Raw genomic sequence first — 18,413 nt, forward strand, 5'->3', positions numbered from 1 at the left:
CATTAAATATACAAAACCCAGCTATTGTTGTTAGCTTTCTATTTTGGTGTATTTATTGCTTTTACATACACAAAACTCCTTTATACACACACAATATATGGCGTACCATTGTGTATATATGTGGGCATTAGATATAATTTTATTTTTTTTAATTGTATACTTTTATAAGCACAGTCCACAAATTTCAGAGTCTTAAGTCTTTCCCTTTCAAAGATCTCTCTAACTCCACTATAGATCCCCAAATTTTTCTCACTATAAAAGGAACACATTTCCTCTCTCTCTCTTTTCCATCAACTTCTCCCTACTCTCTTCATCTTCTTACACCAAATACTGTCTTCAAGAACCAAAGAAACTTCACTCTTTAAAAACTTCGATTAATCAGATCAATAAATTAAAGCAGACACACTTTCCCCAACAATGAGAATCTCTCTTTCTCCCATACGTCCGTACAGTGTAGTACACTCATTACCAAACCACGACGTCGTTTCTCACGTTAATGTTACCATGTCTAATCGTCACTGTCGATGCGTACTTACTCTCCCTTCACCTACAATTTCTACTTCCCGATCACCGGTTATGCCCAAACCAGATACCTGGGAGAGTTTGCTGCTAAACCAGGACCACACTGTTCCCGTCGAATTGTCGTCGTCTGGTTCGAATTATCCGGTTAAGCTCGGCCGGAGATGGATGGAGTACCAAGGGCTTCAGAATTGGGAAGGTCTTTTGGACCCATTGGACGAAAATCTCCGTCGAGAGATTCTCCGGTACGGTAAATTCGTCGAATCGGCTTATCAATCCTTCGATTTCGATCCTTCCTCTCCAACCTACGCGACGTGTCGGTTTTCGAGGAGCACGTTGTTAGACCGATCCGGTTTACCTAATTCCGGTTATCGACTCACGAAGAATCTCCGTGCCACATCAGGTATAAACTTGCCACGTTGGATTGAAAAAGCGCCTAGCTGGATGGCTACACAATCCAGCTGGATTGGTTACGTGGCAGTATGTCAAGACAAGGAGGAGATCTCGCGCCTGGGGCGCAGAGACGTCGTCATCTCCTTCCGCGGAACCGCCACGTGTCTCGAGTGGTTAGAGAACCTTCGCGCCACGCTGACTCATCTCCCTGATGATGGGCCTACCGGACCGAATTTAAACGGGTCTAATTCTGGGCCCATGGTCGAGAGCGGGTTTTTGAGTTTGTACACTTCAGGGGCCCACAGTTTGAGAGACATGGTACGAGAAGAGATCGCTAGGCTGCTCCAATCGTACGGCGACGAGCCGTTAAGTTTAACGATAACGGGACACAGCCTCGGAGCGGCGATCGCGACGTTAGCGGCGTACGATATCAAAACGACGTTTAAACGTGCGCCGATGGTAACGGTCATATCTTTCGGAGGTCCACGTGTCGGAAACAGAAGTTTTCGGAGACTCCTTGAGAAGCAAGGCACGAAGGTTCTGAGAATCGTTAACTCCGATGACGTCATCACAAAAGTGCCAGGTGTGGTTTTAGATAGCAGAGATCAGCAAGATAACGTGAAGATGACGGCGTCAATGCCGAGCTGGATACAGAGACGCGTGGAGGAGACGCCGTGGGTTTACGCGGAGGTGGGGAAAGAACTACGCCTGAGCAGCCGTGACTCGCCGTACGTGAACAGCATCAATGTTGCCACGTGTCACGAGCTGAAGACGTATCTACATTTGGTCGACGGGTTCGTGAGCTCCACGTGCCCGTTCAGAGAAACGGCTCGAAGAGTCCTCCATAGATGAAGATTCATCAGACATAACAGTTTAATTTTGTGCAGAGAAACATTAATTAAACCGAGGAAAGAAAATCAATAACCGTATGGTTTGATTCCGGTTAACAGGTTAATTTCGCTACATGCATCTCTAACTGATCATCATTGGTAGAACTAGAAAGTAAGTAGAAAGACAGCTCTAAAAGAGCAAAAAGTGAAATGAAGTTGGAATAATCTGTAATAGTACATATTTTTTATAAATCATAAAAATTTAGACGTATGCGTTGGGCATGTGTTTCTTCTAAATTTTGAACTCCTAAAGTGAAAAATTGTCTTAACTTGACTGAAGGAAGGTGAAAAGACAAGAGTATCCCTATCTCCGTCCAAACTTTAAGAATTTCGCTTTGGTGCCACTGCCACGTAAGCACCGACCGTTTGAAGAAATTGACCGGAAAAGGACATAGCAAAAGATTAGAAAGATTCAGTTACTTGTGAAATCTAAATCCAAATACCAAATAAGAACACGCATCATGCGCCGTCCATTTATACTTATTTTCCTCGTTACTAAGGGGAAATCACCTTCGACGCGTCCAATACAACAACATCGTTTTGGTAATGCAAAAAACAAAAGGCAATCGTACGTGTGATCCAATGTATTTGTTATATCTGTAAAAGTAATTACATTTACTATGATCGAATAATTCATTCAATACAATATTCGAGTACTGCTTTTTTTATTTTGCAAAATTAAGGCTGGCGCCCATATATCATTATTATATCCTCTCAGTCTCTCACAAGTCATAACAATTGCAAATTTCTTGTTAAAAACCAATTTGCGATTCTAATGACTACTTTCCATGTCATATTTTTGTTCAACATGTCTTTTACAATCCTGGCTTGCTTGATTTTTATTCACTTATTAGATTATATTTTATCTAAGTGTCTCGAATATCGAAGTGTATGAATGGGATATCTGAGTATTGGACGAGGCCAGAATTTACAACATGAAAACCGCATTCAAGATTACGGAAGTAATGAAAATCAAGAAAGAACTAGGAAACTGACTATAGTATGCTTCCGGTTTTAGGTCACTACAGATTACTGAAAATGTAATCATCAGAAATCTTTTAGCCATTACCAAAACAACAAAATTATGTAACCCGATAAATCCATGCATGAGAACAGTCAGCGTCAGTGCGTCACTATTTTCTTATGGTGAAACCGTGAAAGCTAGAGAAGGAGAATATATGGCATGCATGATCCAAGCCGTATATGTACATATAGACACGTCGTAGTCTCAAATATATATGTCCAAAAACTGGTTATGTCGCATAACCGACCCATACCTATAATTCTAGATTTTGAAGATATATTCCCTACATTTATATATATATATATATAGTTGTAGAAAGTGATGATCATTACCTGTACTTTGCTAGAGCTACAGCATTCCTCTGTCAAAATAAATAAATAAATATTTGGAATGAAAACCGTTGAAGTTTTATTTGCGTACAATAAGTTCATTCTTTTTTTTTTCTAATAAATACTTGGAATGGAATCCAGTGAAGTTTTTTTTGTTTCTGATAAAAATATAAAAAAATCACGACCGTCCTAAATTGATTGTTCCTATAAATAAATTGGATTTTTTCTTTGACGTATAATAAACTGGTTTATGACATTTGAAAGAGAAAAGAAAAGAGATAATTTTTTTTTCTTTGACATATGATAATAAACCGGTTTATAACATTTAAGGTAATCAAACTACAGTTTCTTGAAATAACAAGTTGTTCGCTGGATACAAATTAACTTGCTGTATTCGAAAAAGTTTATAATTTATTATATACAAATATACATTGGACAAGGACACAATAAAATAAGTTTTTCTCTTAATTTCACCTTTTGTGTGAATCATGTGTGATAGAACCAAAATTTCAATATGACATCTTGAAGCTTTCAGCCGGTTTTTGAACATGGACCAATAACAGCCTACGCTATTCGGAAACCACTACAATAATGATATACAGTATTATATACCACTATATTTTGGATTTCACTGGTCTGTGAGATGAATTACGAAATAACGAAAGCAATAAACAAAAAACTATTATTTTAATCAAACTTAAAACAGAACTGTAAGTCAATTGACTGATATTTGTTTTTTTTTTTCTAAACTAGTAATCATTTTGAATTTACATAGTTTTATGTTCTATCCGTCCATTTATTATGAAAACTATGTACCTAATTTGCTACTAATAACAGTCTGATAAATGGCAGTGATAATTTACATTGAGAAAAAGACAACGGTAGATTTTCAATATACTACAGAATATACATGAATGATGGCGTCTATATGACATAATTATTAGAATACGTATTTGAAAAAGAAAAAAAAACAACTAGAGGGAGAGTTGGAAAAAAAAAAAAGAGTGTGTGTATGCCATTATGCCTCCTACATCTCAACATTATGCAAAATTGCGGCTGCCCAACAACCACCCAAAAGAATTAGTCAAATAATCAAAAATCAATTGATGTCCTAATCTCTCTCTTACCCAATTCTCACCTTCATTTCAACTCCCCTGCACTTTTTCGATCAATCTATTTATTATTATAATACCATGTGTACACTACGCTAAAAAAAATTCCAATATTCTAAATAAATTGGTCAATCATTCGATTAATTTCTCTTGTGTATGTTCAACAGTATAAGTGGTGTGGAGTTCCACGTAAGACCATTTCCATCCTTCATACCCTATGGGGTTCTTAATTGTAAAGTGGTATTAAAAATAAATCAAAAACTTTAAAATTATTAAAAACTAGTGTTTAAAGTTCTAATATAAGGACCAATCTTTAAGAGTTTTTAAGGCAAGTGTCAGTTTTATATTGATTGCTGGAAGGATCACAAATTTATTATGGTTAATTAGTTGTAAAATGGATCACAAATTTGTTATTGAAAAAAACTTAAGAACTCTATAGAGTATGAGGGATGGAAATGCTTTAAATGGTGTGGAGTAAGGCGAAGATTGTCCTAAAGGAGAGACTTTAAAGTAAAGATTAAAAGCAATAAGAAGACGCAACGACATTATTTTCATCTGATCCAATATTCTAAGTTCACATTTCATGGTTTTTTGTTGTTGAACGTGGGTCATAGACTCATAAAGTATATTGAGTAATTACCGATCAATGATTTCCTTCTGACTTTTCTCCACAATGATTCGATCAATGCAATATGTCATGTGTAGATAACTCCCCGATCCCAAGTACATCTTCCCATCAAAATTCAAGTTTTTCTAAACAACCGGAAAAAAAAACTTTATAATCTAAATAATTCCCTACATTTTCTATTAAAATGCCCTATTGCCCTAATATGAGATTTAATTTGTTGAGTAAGGGCAGAGCCGTTATGGAGACCCTAAACAGTAGATAGAAAAATTATTTTTGCTAAAATAATAACAATCGTCATTCCAATTAAATATAAAACTATACTATAAATTTAATGTAAGTTTTTAGCTAAAAAAAAATTAGTGCAGGTGTAATGTTTTGTTGTCAAAATTTTTTTAACATATTACTGGTAAAATAGCTGTGAGTATGATATATGTCAATGGGTTAGTTACTTTATTTTTATAATATCTTTATTTTTAATAATAATTTATACTTTTTGAAGCCTCTCAAAAAATTATGTTTATATTTTAACTTTAATAATATTTTGTCTCTAATATTACTATAATCACAAAAATTTAAGCATAATTCTCTTAAAAAAAAAGGCTCTGAGTAAGGGGTGAAACTCTTGTCAGTATTTAGACATCCTTAACTATTGGATATTACTAAAATAGTTAATTACACTCATGAACTAGATAGCCGTAAAAGTTAAGTCATTTGTATAACAGTTTTTATAGTCACTAACCACAAATTTTTAAAAGTTAAAAATCACATACAAAGTCACCAAACTGAATAAAACGATTGTATAGTTCTGCATCCCAAATGTAATCAAGCTTATGTAAAATTAAATTAGTGGACGTCTATGCAATTTACCATCTATTATTATAGTTTAATCAATGGTATAAGGTTTTATTAAAAAAAAGAAAAAAAAAGAATATTAGCAAGGATATATACATTGTTTAATAGAAAAAATAGTTGACGTTTTTGACAAAACCATTTTAGTCTATCATCTCATTTTCAAAACCATTTTAACAAATAAATCTATTGAAATATTATTATTATTATTTTTGAGTTCATAGCTCCAAATTGATACACTGGAACATTATTATTATTTTTAAGTTAGCCATTCTACTCTGGAAAATAATGCAAATGTCATAAATATTATGACAATCGACAAAAAAAAAGCAGCAAACCTCCAATTGATATGCTTCGGTGAGTAATCTACCATGTTTTACATTACGCTCATGACGTGACATATTGTAATCCTGAAGTTGCAATGTGCACTTTAAAATTTACAAGCTATTCCTGAAATTCGAAGCTAGACGTTTGATCATTCTGTTGGTATCCTAACTTCATACAATGAGTAGCTTTCCATTTCAAAGGCATTGGGTAATCTGAAATATCAAAACAAATCAAATGGTTTTAAAGAGAAATAAAAGAAAAATAGAAGATAGTGATCTTAATGAAATAGATACCAAATATTTATACAGAAATTTCAAGCTTGATTTCCACTTTTCATAATTGGGATATAATGTGTTTGGCAATTCCCTAAATGAATAATAGTTTGCATTTTCGTCTAAGATAAACAAGAAAATTGTGATGAGATACTTTTGACAAATAGTTCAATCTGGAGTTTTCGTGATTCTAAACGTGATAAATTATATTATTGAACGTCTATGGCTCTACGCAATCTTCATCATGAAGTTTTATCAATGGTATAAGCCTTTTTCTTTGAAAAAAAGAAGATAAAAACAGAGAGAGTAAATATTTGGGCTTGGGTCAGATCCAGAAATTAAAAAACTGGGCCACTGTGACCACGTTGCCGTTAAACACGGCGAGTCATAAAATCTAAAAAAAAAATCATTAGATGTTCTTTTTTGTTTGCTAAGTTAATTTCGATGTTCTGGTCTTTAGATCTTTCATTCTCATAGTTTATAAAAATATCATAGCAGTTTTTATAATAGTTGTGGTATGTCGATAAAATTAAACCATGCATGCTAAAATGTTAGAATTAGATTCGAACCCATATCAAATAGTACAATGTAATTAGTTCATTTCATCATTTGATAGGTAAGTTATTTGAAAATTGAACAACGGAATTTCAATAGATTTTTACTTTTAATAACTGGTTTATAAATGTCCGCACCTACAAAATATGAATACAGAATTAGTCGAATTAACAATTCTAAACCCTTCAGATGATCCATCAGGTTAATTCAGCTAAATGGAGTAATATTTGGAATATGAAAGAAAAAAATGATGTAAGTGAGGAGGAAAGAATAAAGTATAACGTGATGAGAATGGAATCAGAAGAGAGTTCAAAAATTAATAAATGTGTTGCTTTTTCCCTTTGTATTGTATCGATAAGTCTATTTTTTCTGTTCAAAGTTTCAAATCCTTCTTTATTTTCTTCTAAGTGCTTTTCAAAAAAGAGGAGGCTCAGATTCAAGCCCCACCTATAAAGATACCATAGTTAGTACCACACATTCACACCCATTAATTCCACATAATTAAATACAAAACATCATCGCCTAAGAGATTGTTATTTAGTAAATGGTTTTCGATTTGGAAAATATAAGTATATAATAGTGAGTCTATGGAAATGCCAAACAAAAATGAATATCGAGATGATCACTTAATGTTCATACAAGTATGAGATATTATTTCATTGAAAGTTAGCTGACTGCATACGTTTCAGAGAACCTTCGACAATTATTCACATAGGATCAACTCAACAAACTTTATAAAATGTGTCTTACATTGATGAATCTAAAGAAACCATCATTTGATGATGCATCATACTACTCCTTGTGTTTGACAATAAGTATTTTTAGACATTTTTTTTGTTGTTGTTATAAATTGTCATTTTATGATTTCAATGTCAAATTTATGAATAGAAAATAATTACTGTAACTGTCCCTAACTAAAATTAACAGAAAATGTATAGTAGTACTATATAAATTATAGCCGCCGGACTGGATTAGTTCGCTTGCGGACAAAAATTTAGTCTGCTACGAGTTTTCGTCTGCCAAAAAATAGAGTAGTCCCGTTCACTATTTAATTCGTTTTAGTCTGCAACGAGTTCGTCGAATTAATCCGATTCCTCCGCTTCAGTAATTCAATATTACATTTAACGGTTTTAACCAAAGAACCTATAATTCAAAAGTAAGTTGTTATTTGAAGTATAGTAAAAATTAGTGACTTGTTTCAGTTTGCATGGAGTGTGTTGAAATGAGAATATGATGTTATACTACGGAGAGATGATTGTGAAACTTAATATGAAATTTATAAATCCCAAAATTGACACTTTAGTATTCCTAATTGGTATATAAACGAAATTACACGATAACTAGCCATCTCTTTATAAAAATTTAAATGATCTATATTAATTTATTATAAAAATACATATATATATATATATATGTATTGACAAGTTAAATAGTTACATAGGAAATCACATTTCGAATAAACTCATAGAAATTTCTTACGATATGAACACTGTCTCTGACACGATTACAAAAAGAAATTGATCCTATCACATATTATATTTCTAAGAACATTAAAATTTGTCTCAAGCGATTACGGAAACAACAAAAGAGAAGTAAATAAAAGGACGAGACACTGCATGTGTTTTGGACCGTTTGGTTAGAGAGATAAATATAAAACTGTCCCAGACATAGATCCCCTCAATCCACGCGCAATCCAACTGTTTTGTATTTACCGATTTAACCCTCCACCCAAACCTTGTCTCGAAAGCGGCTTTCGTTTCATCGTCTCACAAACGAAGGTTATTTCCGTCTTTTACCAACTCTAAGCCGACAACTATCTCTGTTGCTTATAATTTTTGTTCTTTCCTTTTCCCTCAGAGAATTTCTCTCACCTTTCCAAATTATAATTACTCAGGATACACTATTAGCAGTGTTAATCTTTTAAAATACATTCGAATAAAATTATCGTCGCAGCTTTTATTTACTTTGCAGACAAATAAAGCATTACTCACTAAGCCCACCATGATTAGAGCGTCGAGGTCCAACATTGTTATTTTAATAAACACTTCTCTTATTGCTGAAACTAATACATTATTATATGATTTAAACATTTTGTTTAGCGCACAAAACAATGTCCACTAATCATTGCTTTCAAATATAATGTCAATTGAAACTCAACTGTTCCATTATAAATACAGTATTAATATGGCCACCATCTGCACAAAGAGAGTAGTTTCAAGTTTTAACATAAAAAAGTGGAATTGGAATTAACTGAATTACTTTTTTCTAATTATCAAAAAAATTCTAAAATTTTCAGTATTATTTGTCTGATCAAATTTTCAAGTTTAATTTCTCAATAATTCTAAAATTTATAGTAATTTACATGCCACTCACCATAATGCTATTACTATTATTTTAAAGTAATAAAGAATAGTTGTTGATTGTATATTTTTGTAAGTTCTAGGTCTTCTTATTTATCACATTCTATTGCACTTACTCCACTAATTTTGTTTTGACCCTTATTTCACTTGTTCTTGAAGTGGCCTCCATTCAAAGTAAAATGCACAAATGTTCAAATAAAAACAAAAGGGAAAAAGAAAAAGTGATGAGAAATGGGGAGAAAAATAAGAAAAAAGCTAATCAACATATGCGATGGTGGGTCAAAAAAGTGTTTTCACAAATCCACAAGGTTTTGATTCTTTGTCTCTTTCTTTCACTATTCATTTTTCCATTTTTTATTCTATTACACAACAAAAGGAATAGTTTCCATCTCTCACAAACTTCTTTATTTTTATTTTTTAAAATGTGTACAACTATTGTTTCACACTATACCATTGTTCATACTTCATAAAACATATCTGTCTATCTATATATGTTTGACTGTTTAGTAGTAATTATAAAGATTCTTCTAATGTATCAAAAGTGTGTTGATCCAAAGATTGTTGAAACTAACCAAAGTGATAATAGTCGAAACCCATCATGAATAATCTAGATTTAAGACCTTTAAAACCAAAGAAAAAATAAACGGAATCTCTCAAAAAACCTTTGAGCAAACCATAACAAGAAACGTCTCAAACCAAATTGTAGGTTGAAGAAGGAACACATGTAGGTCCCACTTTAATGACTGGACCCTACAGTAATTAGGCCCTACATCATTGTCTCTCCTCTGTTTTATTACTTCTTCCGTTTGATAATATCGTTTTAGAATTCATTTTTTGTTTTAAAAAGAGTGTTATTTTGCATTTTCAATGTAACTTTTTACTTTTATTTTCTGTTTTGTTCCTCATTTCAAGATAATAGTTTTTGTAATTAAATGTTATAAAATTATATTAATTAAACGTATATTTGTATATTTTTAAATTTCTTAATTTATGTAAAATGTGTTAGAATGATATTTAATATGAAACGGAAGGAATATTTATTATTTTTTTTTTTATTTTGATTAGCTTTCTCCCTTACCATCAGTCGTATAGCTTAGATAGCGCCCACACATAAAAGCAAAAGCCATTAAGAGAGCTATACACACACCACTCCCAAAATCCGACTCTCAATTTTCGAGCCTCTCTCGAGGGTTTTCTTTTTGTTCGTCTTCCTTTTTTTTTTTAGTTTTCTCTCGTCTCTGCTTCTAATTGATTTCTACAGTATTTTTCCAGAGAAAATCTCATCACCTGCCTCATTTTCCGGTGTAAAACAATCCCTCCGGCGTCGGCTGCATTGTGACCGGAAAACTCCTCGATCTCTGTATTCTCGGCGACATTCGTCTCTTGTTTCTGGTTCGTGACGATTCCTTCTGTTTGAAATCTCTTTCGTTTGTCGTTTTCTATTTGGGCATTTTCGTGTTTTTTTTTTCTTATCGATTTTGCAAATGCAAAGTTCTTATTCCACATGATGTTTTCGAGAAGCTTTCTGGAAATTCCAGATCGAACAGTGGAATACTCTAGGGACAGACACACACACACTCGTGTTGTATTGTTTGTCTTGAAACCATAAATGAAAATTAGTCCAGAGATTTATTCCCAAATCACGTGTTACGGTTTCTATTCTGTTTGTAGTGAGCTTAATTATATATTCGCCGACACGGTTTCAGAATATGGTCCCCGAAATTGTTGGTGGGTTACGAAGAGATTTGTTTGTATCTCTATTGCTTATATCGATTGAGGTTCAGAGACTGATTTAGCTGAAATTATTTTGCTTTTTTAAAGGGATATAGAGATTTGGATTTGGTGTAAAGATCGCATGAATGCTGGATATGGAAAGAGTTGCTGAGCTCAAGAGGCTTCCTAGTAAAGGTCCTGTCTCTGGTCACTTGTCAAGAAGACAATACTTAGACTTGGAAACTAGAGATACGTTTAATGGCAACGCCAATGGTATGCATCTGGAGTCTTTGAGGGAACGTGCTGCTCGATACAACACGGGAAGACCAGTGAATCCATCTACGACTTTGGGGAGAGAATTAAGCCAGGTTCTGAATGTGCATAGAGAAGAGATGATGATGGGTCATTTTGGTGGTAACTTGAATGATTTTCAAGAGTTTGAGCCTGTGGTAACGTCCGTTCGAACGATGAAGGCAAAGTACCCTTTGCTGGAGATTGAAGAAATCGTGTCTGCTGATGATGATGTGACTTGTAAGGGAAGCAATGATATGTCTGAGGAAGCTGGTTCTAGCTCCTTCCGTGGGGTTAGTCATCCTCCTGAACCTGACGACATGGATCTTATAACAACTGTATATGTTCCCATTAGCGAGAAGAACAAACCTGATTCGGTTTGCTTGATGAAGAGCATGTCTATTACTAAAGGACCATTTCTAGAGGATCTCTCGCTCTGCGTGCCTCCGAAGAAGCCAAGCTCAGGAAGACTCTCACCCGCAGAGAGCCTAGTCGAGGAGCCTGGTACCTCGCTGTCACCGTTTTCTGTGGCTCGTGCATCGCAGAACACAGATAACTCTCTGCTACAGCCAGATTCAGACAAGGAATGTGTTTGGGATGCTTCTCTGCCTCCTAGCACCAATGTGAGCCCACATAGCAGTAGTGTCGAAAGTATGAATTTCGCCCGGGCTATGAGTATTGCTAATAGCTCTTCTGCGACAAGTACTACGCAGAGGAGCGATGTTGTGCTTAGTATGGACAAGAACTACTGTGACAGGAGTATCAGTATGGTTTTGGATTCTTTCGAAAGCGCCAAGACGAGTGCAAGCAGAGCAAGCGATAGTAGCGGCCTAAGCGAAGAGAGCAGCTGGAGCAATTTCACGGGAAGCCTTAATAAGCCACACAAAGGGAATGATCCTAGGTGGAATGCTATTTTGGCTATCCGGACACGAGATGGGATTTTAGGGATGAGCCACTTCAAGTTGCTGAAACGGTTAGGTTGTGGTGATATCGGGAGTGTCTACCTAGCTGAGTTAAGCGGAACTCGGTGTCATTTTGCAGTGAAAGTGATGGATAAAGCTTCTCTTGAAAACCGGAAGAAGTTGAATCGAGCTCAGACCGAGAGGGATATTCTACAGCTATTGGATCATCCGTTTCTGCCAACATTGTACACTCATTTTGAGACAGACAGATTCTCATGTTTGGTCATGGAATACTGTCCTGGAGGTGATCTGCACACTCTCAGGCAACGCCAGCCCGGGAAGCATTTCTCGGAGTATGCTGCTCGGTATGTTTTCTCTCTCGGTTTACTCAATTTTCCCCAAAGCTAAGTTTCATTCACCGTGATCTCACTATCTTTATATGTTTCGCATTATTGTTTTTTCTTTGAACAGATTTTACGCTGCAGAGGTGTTGCTAGCGCTAGAGTATCTCCATATGCTCGGCGTTGTTTACAGAGACTTGAAACCTGAGAATGTTCTGGTTCGAGATGATGGTCACATAATGCTTTCTGACTTTGATCTCTCCCTGAGATGCGCGGTTTCGCCGACACTGATCAAAACATTCGACTCTGATCCATCTAGACGCGGCGCGTTCTGCGTTCAACCCGCTTGTATGGAGCCTACATCAGCTTGCATCATCCAACCGTCATGCTTCTTACCGCGCAGCATCTTCCCTAACAAAAACAAAAAGAACAAGACTCGTAAAACTCAGACGGATTTCTTCAAATCACACTCAGGTTCTCTCCCGGAGCTAGTAGCTGAACCTAACACAAGGTCCATGTCCTTTGTTGGAACACACGAGTACTTAGCTCCAGAGATCATCAAAGGAGAAGGCCACGGAAGCGCGGTGGATTGGTGGACTTTTGGTATCTTCGTCCACGAGCTGCTATATGGTAAAACCCCGTTTAAAGGATCAGGAAACCGAGCCACTCTCTTCAATGTAGTCGGAGAACAGTTGAAATTCCCTGAGTCACCAGCAACTAGCTACGCAGGGCGGGACTTGATTCAGGCTTTACTGGTGAAAGATCCAAAGAACAGATTAGGGACAAAGAGAGGAGCAACGGAGATAAAGCAGCATCCATTCTTTGAAGGAGTGAATTGGGCACTGATACGGTGTAGCACGCCTCCTGAAGTACCGAGACAAATGGAGACCGAACCGCCTCCAAAGTATGGACCGATTGATCCGGTTGGGTTTGGTAGTAACAGCAAGAGAATGATGGGACCACCACCGGTATCAACAGCAGCAGCGGACACGAAATCTGGTGGTAAATTTCTAGACTTTGAGTTTTTCTAAAGCTTGCTTTTCCTCCCAATAGTTTGTGTTTGGTCCCTTAATTAGCATTTTTAGTAGTGTCGTTATATATTGTAACCACGTCTCAAGGCTTTAAAAGGATTGGAAGATGGGTTTTATTTCTCATAGTAACTTAGGTCCTTTTTTTTATCGGAGATTTAATCTTCTTCCATGGAACCAAAACTTTTGTAAGGGACATGGAAAGCTCCAAGTCGAAATTATTTAAGAAAATCTCCTTTTTTCTACAGAGAATAGTGTTTGTCGGAATCCCTTTTCTACCCAAACCGATCGTAATGTCACTGCGATATTTTGGTGGTCCCGAAAGCAAAAAGTATTATGATCTTAAACGAATCAATGATCCAGTATGTTATATATAGTTTTTATATTTTGGAATCCCAAGACTGAACTGAGTTTGGCATTTTGCCTGCAAAATGTTTTATCATTTGTGTGTGTGTTTTGTTTAAAAAAGCCGGCATGATCTTCGCTTGATCTCAACATCACATCTATAAAATATAAGATTACAAAATGTGAATCAGCTATGATCAAAAGATAAGCCTACGCTTGTGGTTTGATTTAAACTTAAGTCTATCAAGAAGAACCCCATGTGGATTCAGACAAAGAAGATATTTTCTCACTTGTCTCAGGGAATCCAATGAAAATGGACCCTCTAAAAAATTTACAACACCGACCAGTTTCATGTCCAATAGAGACAGTTCGAGGCAAGCCTTAGATAGTAATCACCACCTGCTATTACTTATCACAAGATGATTAACGAACAAGCAAGAGACCGTTCTTTATTCATGTGCGTGGAAGCTGAGAATTACATTAACAAAAATCTCCACATTTCATCATACTCACAAATCAAAAGCCAAGTGCTAGATTTTCTTTTAAAGACTCGACATATATATACACTTTCTTTTCAGAAATAAACAAGATCCACGACCGAAATAAGGATACATAACGATAGGAAATTTCCAGCTCTGAAGCCTTTTACCCATCAAAATCTTTAACTATATAGTATTTGTACCTTTTTCAGCTATATAGTAACGTGTATAATATAGTGTGCTATTTGATGGAGTATGAGCGAGTACATACGGTTTGTAAGGACTCCGTGAACAGAGCAGAGAAACTGGTTAAAGCTTGGAACACACCTGGCAAGCCCGTCTGCAAGTTATTCAAAGTCATGGCTCTTGTTACTTCTATCGCCTTTGAATGCTTCAGCATTTCTTCCTCCACTCTTCTCTGGCATGCTCCTAGCTCTAACTTCTTCTCCGTGAGCGGGTCCCGAGCGTCTAGCACGTGTCCGTTGTCTGGTCCTGAATCCGGAAGACCAAACCCGACCGTGGAGTATGACTGATAGTATTTCCTTTCGATGTTTCTAAGCGATGAAGCTTTCTTCTCAAGCTCCTTTGATGCTGATTCGGTTCTTTTCTTTATCTTTAACTCCTCGGATTGTTTCGCTGATATCACGTGAACAACATTGATGAAGCTCTTGATTGCTTCTGAAGCCACTGTGTCCGGGACTCGGTCTAGAGTAAGTTTCCACTCATCACAAAAAGCGTAGGCATCTACTGGCTCTTTGTGATCGGGATTGTCGTCGTGGCAAACTGGGAGAAGAGTTAGCTTGAACCAGGCCTGAACCGAACGAATGAAGTCCCTTTGGAATTTAATCAGCCGACAAAAACTTGAGTGCCATAAAGACACAGCTGTTTCCAAGTCACGGGTTGCTTGACGGTGTAGTTCAGATGTTGATTCCCCTTTGCCTGACCTGTTAATGAGCCCCTGAACTTGCTGTACGATGTTGTTCTGAATCTCGTGGAACTGATGCATTGATTTCCACATGTACATGAAGCTACACAAGAAAATATCAGAGATTAGCGTATAGTACCTACACTGCATAGCTGATGGATCCAAAGCAATTATATTACAGCATAGTTTTAAACGCTTCGCATGAATTTGTCAAAAAACACTTTTTTGATCTATTGATTTTTTTTTGGCATCACTACAACTACAACACTTGAACTTGAGTGACCTTTAAAATGCAGGTTCTAAATCGCCATGTCGCTCACAATGGGGGCTATATTACCAGAATTAACACGGCAAATACCAAAAGATCTTGATTTCCCCTGAACTAGATATTAACCAATAAGGCTAATCATAACACTCAGCTTGTAAACTAGGCAAAGACATGATCACCAATTCAGTAACTTACTTGTTACTTAGTCAAGATGAGCTATAAAAACCCAAAAATCTAACAATGTATAAGACAGATAGGGATCTTTGTCTCGCTCTAAGGAGCAGCTACTCATATCATGAAATCCACAATTCTAAAATATAGCTTCAGAAGGCATTAGATAACTTTTTATCAAAAAATAAACAGGCATTACATAACTAACTGCTGCAACTAGCAAATTTTCCATTCAATGTTGACCTACTTGATGAGTCCACAAGAATCTTTTATAGATGTGAAAGTAGGTGGAAGTGTATATACGGACTTCTACGAGTTAATTATGATAGAGACATGTCAATTGAACTGACAGCGCATTCAATATCTGCTAATCATTGATACAGAATCAGCTAAATCAAACAAAGCAAACTTACCCATGACAGAGTTCAACGAGCTGCGGGACAAGATCAGTATCTCGAAGGCGGATAATTGCAGTAGATGTTGTGCTGACGGCCTGAGAGGTAACAATTATAAGAGACTGTAACCTTGTTATAGAGCCCTTTGTCTTGTCCAGCTTAGACTCAGTCTCCCCCTTGTACTCTTGACTTTGAAGTTTTGACAGCTTCTTTTCATGCTCAATCTTCAACCCTTCTCTAGCCTGCAAGTTCATCCAATTATTAGTGATAAACCAAAACCAATGAGCAAAGACAAAAAAAAAAACGAATTGGATAAACAGCACAGCAGAGACCTTGACTTCCTCATAGAGTTTCTTTTCCCATGCCAAGAGGCGGTCTAGACTGGAACTTAGGCTCTTGGGGCCGCCCGGTTGATCCAGTGCGGTTGTGTCCAGCCTGTACTTCACTTCCAATGGCGGCTTTGAGGTCCAAGTTGAGCTCAGGTTGCTCAATACGCTACTTGAATGAATCACGGTTTCTGAAAAAAGCAAGTTTCACACCAAATTCAACTTGAGACTTATGGCGGATTCTACACGCATATATAATATTAGCTAAAGCTAATTCAAAGTTATCAAGCTCACTCTTCAAGTGGCTGAAACTGCGATCAAGCTGAGCCCTGCCAAGATGGAGCATCTGAGAGACTTGATCGCCGGCGGAGGCCGCCTTGTCGAAATTCTCCTTGATCGCATCAACAATCTCCTTCAAATCTCTGTGCCTCACCACCATCTTCATGTCAGCCATTTCTCCTCCGCCTCTATAGCTGCCGGAAGACGTCGTCGCGTCATCTGCTTTGCCGTACTTCTCTTGAGCAGTGCCGCCATACTCCTGCGGCATCGGTGGGGGCTGGTGGTGGTGGTGGTCCCGTCTCATCGAACTAGTCCTCACGGAAGATCCAAAGTCGGAACGCGTCCCGATCTCGGACACTGACTCTCTATCCTCTTCCTCCTCCTCTTCCTCCTCCTGCGCGGCGTCGGATGAGCTCGTCGTGCTGTAATGATCGTGGTCCTCCCATTCGCTACACTGAACTTCCTCTCTCTCTGTCTCATCCTCTTCCTCCACCGCACTATTCCTGGACTCGAACTGCTTCTGCTTCCTCGAATGGAAAAAATCATGCTCCGATCTCTCTGTTTCGGTGTCGTCGCCGTCGGCCAGATCGCCAAAGCGGTTTTGTTGCCTCTCTTGAGATTTCCTGTTGAAGAATTCGGAGTCAGGAGGGGAAGGAGGGTAGAAGTTCTCCCAGTTCCAGACGGAAGAAGCTTGAGAAGGAGTGGCGGAGTAAGTGGAGTTCTGGTAAGCACTAGGGTAGAAATTCGGCATGAAATTGGATCTCTCGCTTTTCGGAGAAGACGAAGGGCTTGAGAGAATATGAGGCATCTTAGGTTGCTCTTTCCGGCGCCGATTAGAAGGTGCGGAGAGGATGGGAGGCAGCTTGGAGCTGGCAACAGAAGGAGATCGTGAGGGAGGAGCCGGCGGCGGAGTATAGACGGAAGAAGGAGCAGGTGAAGGCGGGACACGTGGAGGTACAAAATTGGAAGACGAGTGTTGAGGCGGCGGAGGAGTGTGGAGAAAAACGGCCGGGGTCTGATCCGATACAGCGAGAGGCTCACCGGCGGCGAAAGAGGAGAGAGCAGATCCAGTGAGACGAAGCGATCGGCAGTAATCAGCGTGAGCTGCAGCAAGTTGATGTCGTGCGCGAACAGATTCCGTCATGAGACGGCGGCGATCCTTGCACCGTCGAACAGTGTCCACGTTATCGAGCTTCGACGCTGCACATCCCATGGTGTCGTAGTCGGATTCTTCTTCTTCTAGTCTGAGACTGCTTAAACGGCGGTTAGCTAACGGTGGCGCGTGAACTCACCTCCGTTCTGCATTTTTCAGTTGGGAATCACACAAAAGGAAAGTTGGGAGAAAGTTCTTAGCTGTTTCCACTTGATCGTATTTTGGACTGTACGTGCTTAATTTGTTATCCCTTTATTAATTTTAAAAAGAAATAAAAAAAAACTTTATATCAATCTTTATTTCTATTTTATATCCCCACTGAGTACACTACTGCTGATAACAAGTCAGTGACTGTCATTAACCTGGACTAATTTTTTACGACAAAAAAAAACCTCGACTAATTTTGTTTTTTACACTTTGTTGTTTTCTGTAAATAATTAATCTGATTTCCCACAGAATTATTGTTAAATGAACATTAAAATTTGATAAGTAGATTTAGCATTTTCATAATATAATTAAGAAACAAAAAGGATCGAAAA

At 37.3% G+C, this 18,413-nt stretch overlaps 3 protein-coding genes across 3 annotated transcripts; 2 read left to right on the forward strand and 1 right to left on the reverse strand.

Moving 5' to 3' along the window:
• The first annotated feature begins 417 nt into the window (after window positions 1–417).
• Window positions 418–1,764, forward strand: LOC18015691 (phospholipase A(1) DAD1, chloroplastic). Its single transcript, XM_006397599.2, has one exon. The coding sequence runs from the start codon at window positions 418–420 to the stop codon at window positions 1,762–1,764; it is 1,347 nt and encodes a 448-aa protein (XP_006397662.2).
• Window positions 1,765–10,397: 8,633 nt separating this feature from the next.
• On the forward strand, window positions 10,398–13,787 carry LOC18015692 (serine/threonine-protein kinase D6PKL2). Its single transcript, XM_006397600.2, has 3 exons — window positions 10,398–10,650; window positions 11,080–12,529; window positions 12,636–13,787. The coding sequence occupies exons 2-3, from the start codon at window positions 11,118–11,120 to the stop codon at window positions 13,534–13,536; spliced, it is 2,313 nt and encodes a 770-aa protein (XP_006397663.1). The 5' UTR covers window positions 10,398–10,650; window positions 11,080–11,117; the 3' UTR covers window positions 13,537–13,787.
• A 520-nt stretch (window positions 13,788–14,307) lies between these two features.
• LOC18015693 (nitrate regulatory gene2 protein) lies at window positions 14,308–17,934 on the reverse strand. The gene is made up of 4 exons (XM_006397601.2): window positions 16,737–17,934; window positions 16,449–16,633; window positions 16,135–16,358; window positions 14,308–15,385 (listed from the first exon to the last, which is right to left on the reverse strand). Exons 1-4 carry the CDS (start codon window positions 17,932–17,934, stop codon window positions 14,599–14,601), a joined length of 2,394 nt encoding a protein of 797 aa, XP_006397664.1. The 3' UTR covers window positions 14,308–14,598.
• Between the last annotated feature and the right edge of the window lie 479 nt (window positions 17,935–18,413).

The sequence above is a fragment of the Eutrema salsugineum genome, unplaced genomic scaffold, assembly GCF_000478725.1.
Source record: "Eutrema salsugineum unplaced genomic scaffold, Eutsalg1_0 scaffold_22, whole genome shotgun sequence".
Taxonomy (NCBI): domain Eukaryota; kingdom Viridiplantae; phylum Streptophyta; class Magnoliopsida; order Brassicales; family Brassicaceae; genus Eutrema; species Eutrema salsugineum.

Coding starts and splice junctions, on each gene's coding strand:
- LOC18015692 (XM_006397600.2), top strand. CDS start 11,118: ATGCTGGATATGGAAAGAGTTGCTGAGCTCAAGAGGCTTCCTAGTAAA. Junction 12,530..12,635: donor TTCTCGGAGTATGCTGCTCG/GTATGTTTTCTC, acceptor TTCTTTGAACAG/ATTTTACGCTGCAGAGGTGT.
- LOC18015691 (XM_006397599.2), top strand. CDS start 418: ATGAGAATCTCTCTTTCTCCCATACGTCCGTACAGTGTAGTACACTCA.
- LOC18015693 (XM_006397601.2), bottom strand. CDS start 17,934: ATGGGATGTGCAGCGTCGAAGCTCGATAACGTGGACACTGTTCGACGG. Junction 16,634..16,736: donor CAGTTTCAGCCACTTGAAGA/GTGAGCTTGATA, acceptor TGCTTTTTTCAG/AAACCGTGATTCATTCAAGT. Junction 16,359..16,448: donor AACTCTATGAGGAAGTCAAG/GTCTCTGCTGTG, acceptor ATGAACTTGCAG/GCTAGAGAAGGGTTGAAGAT.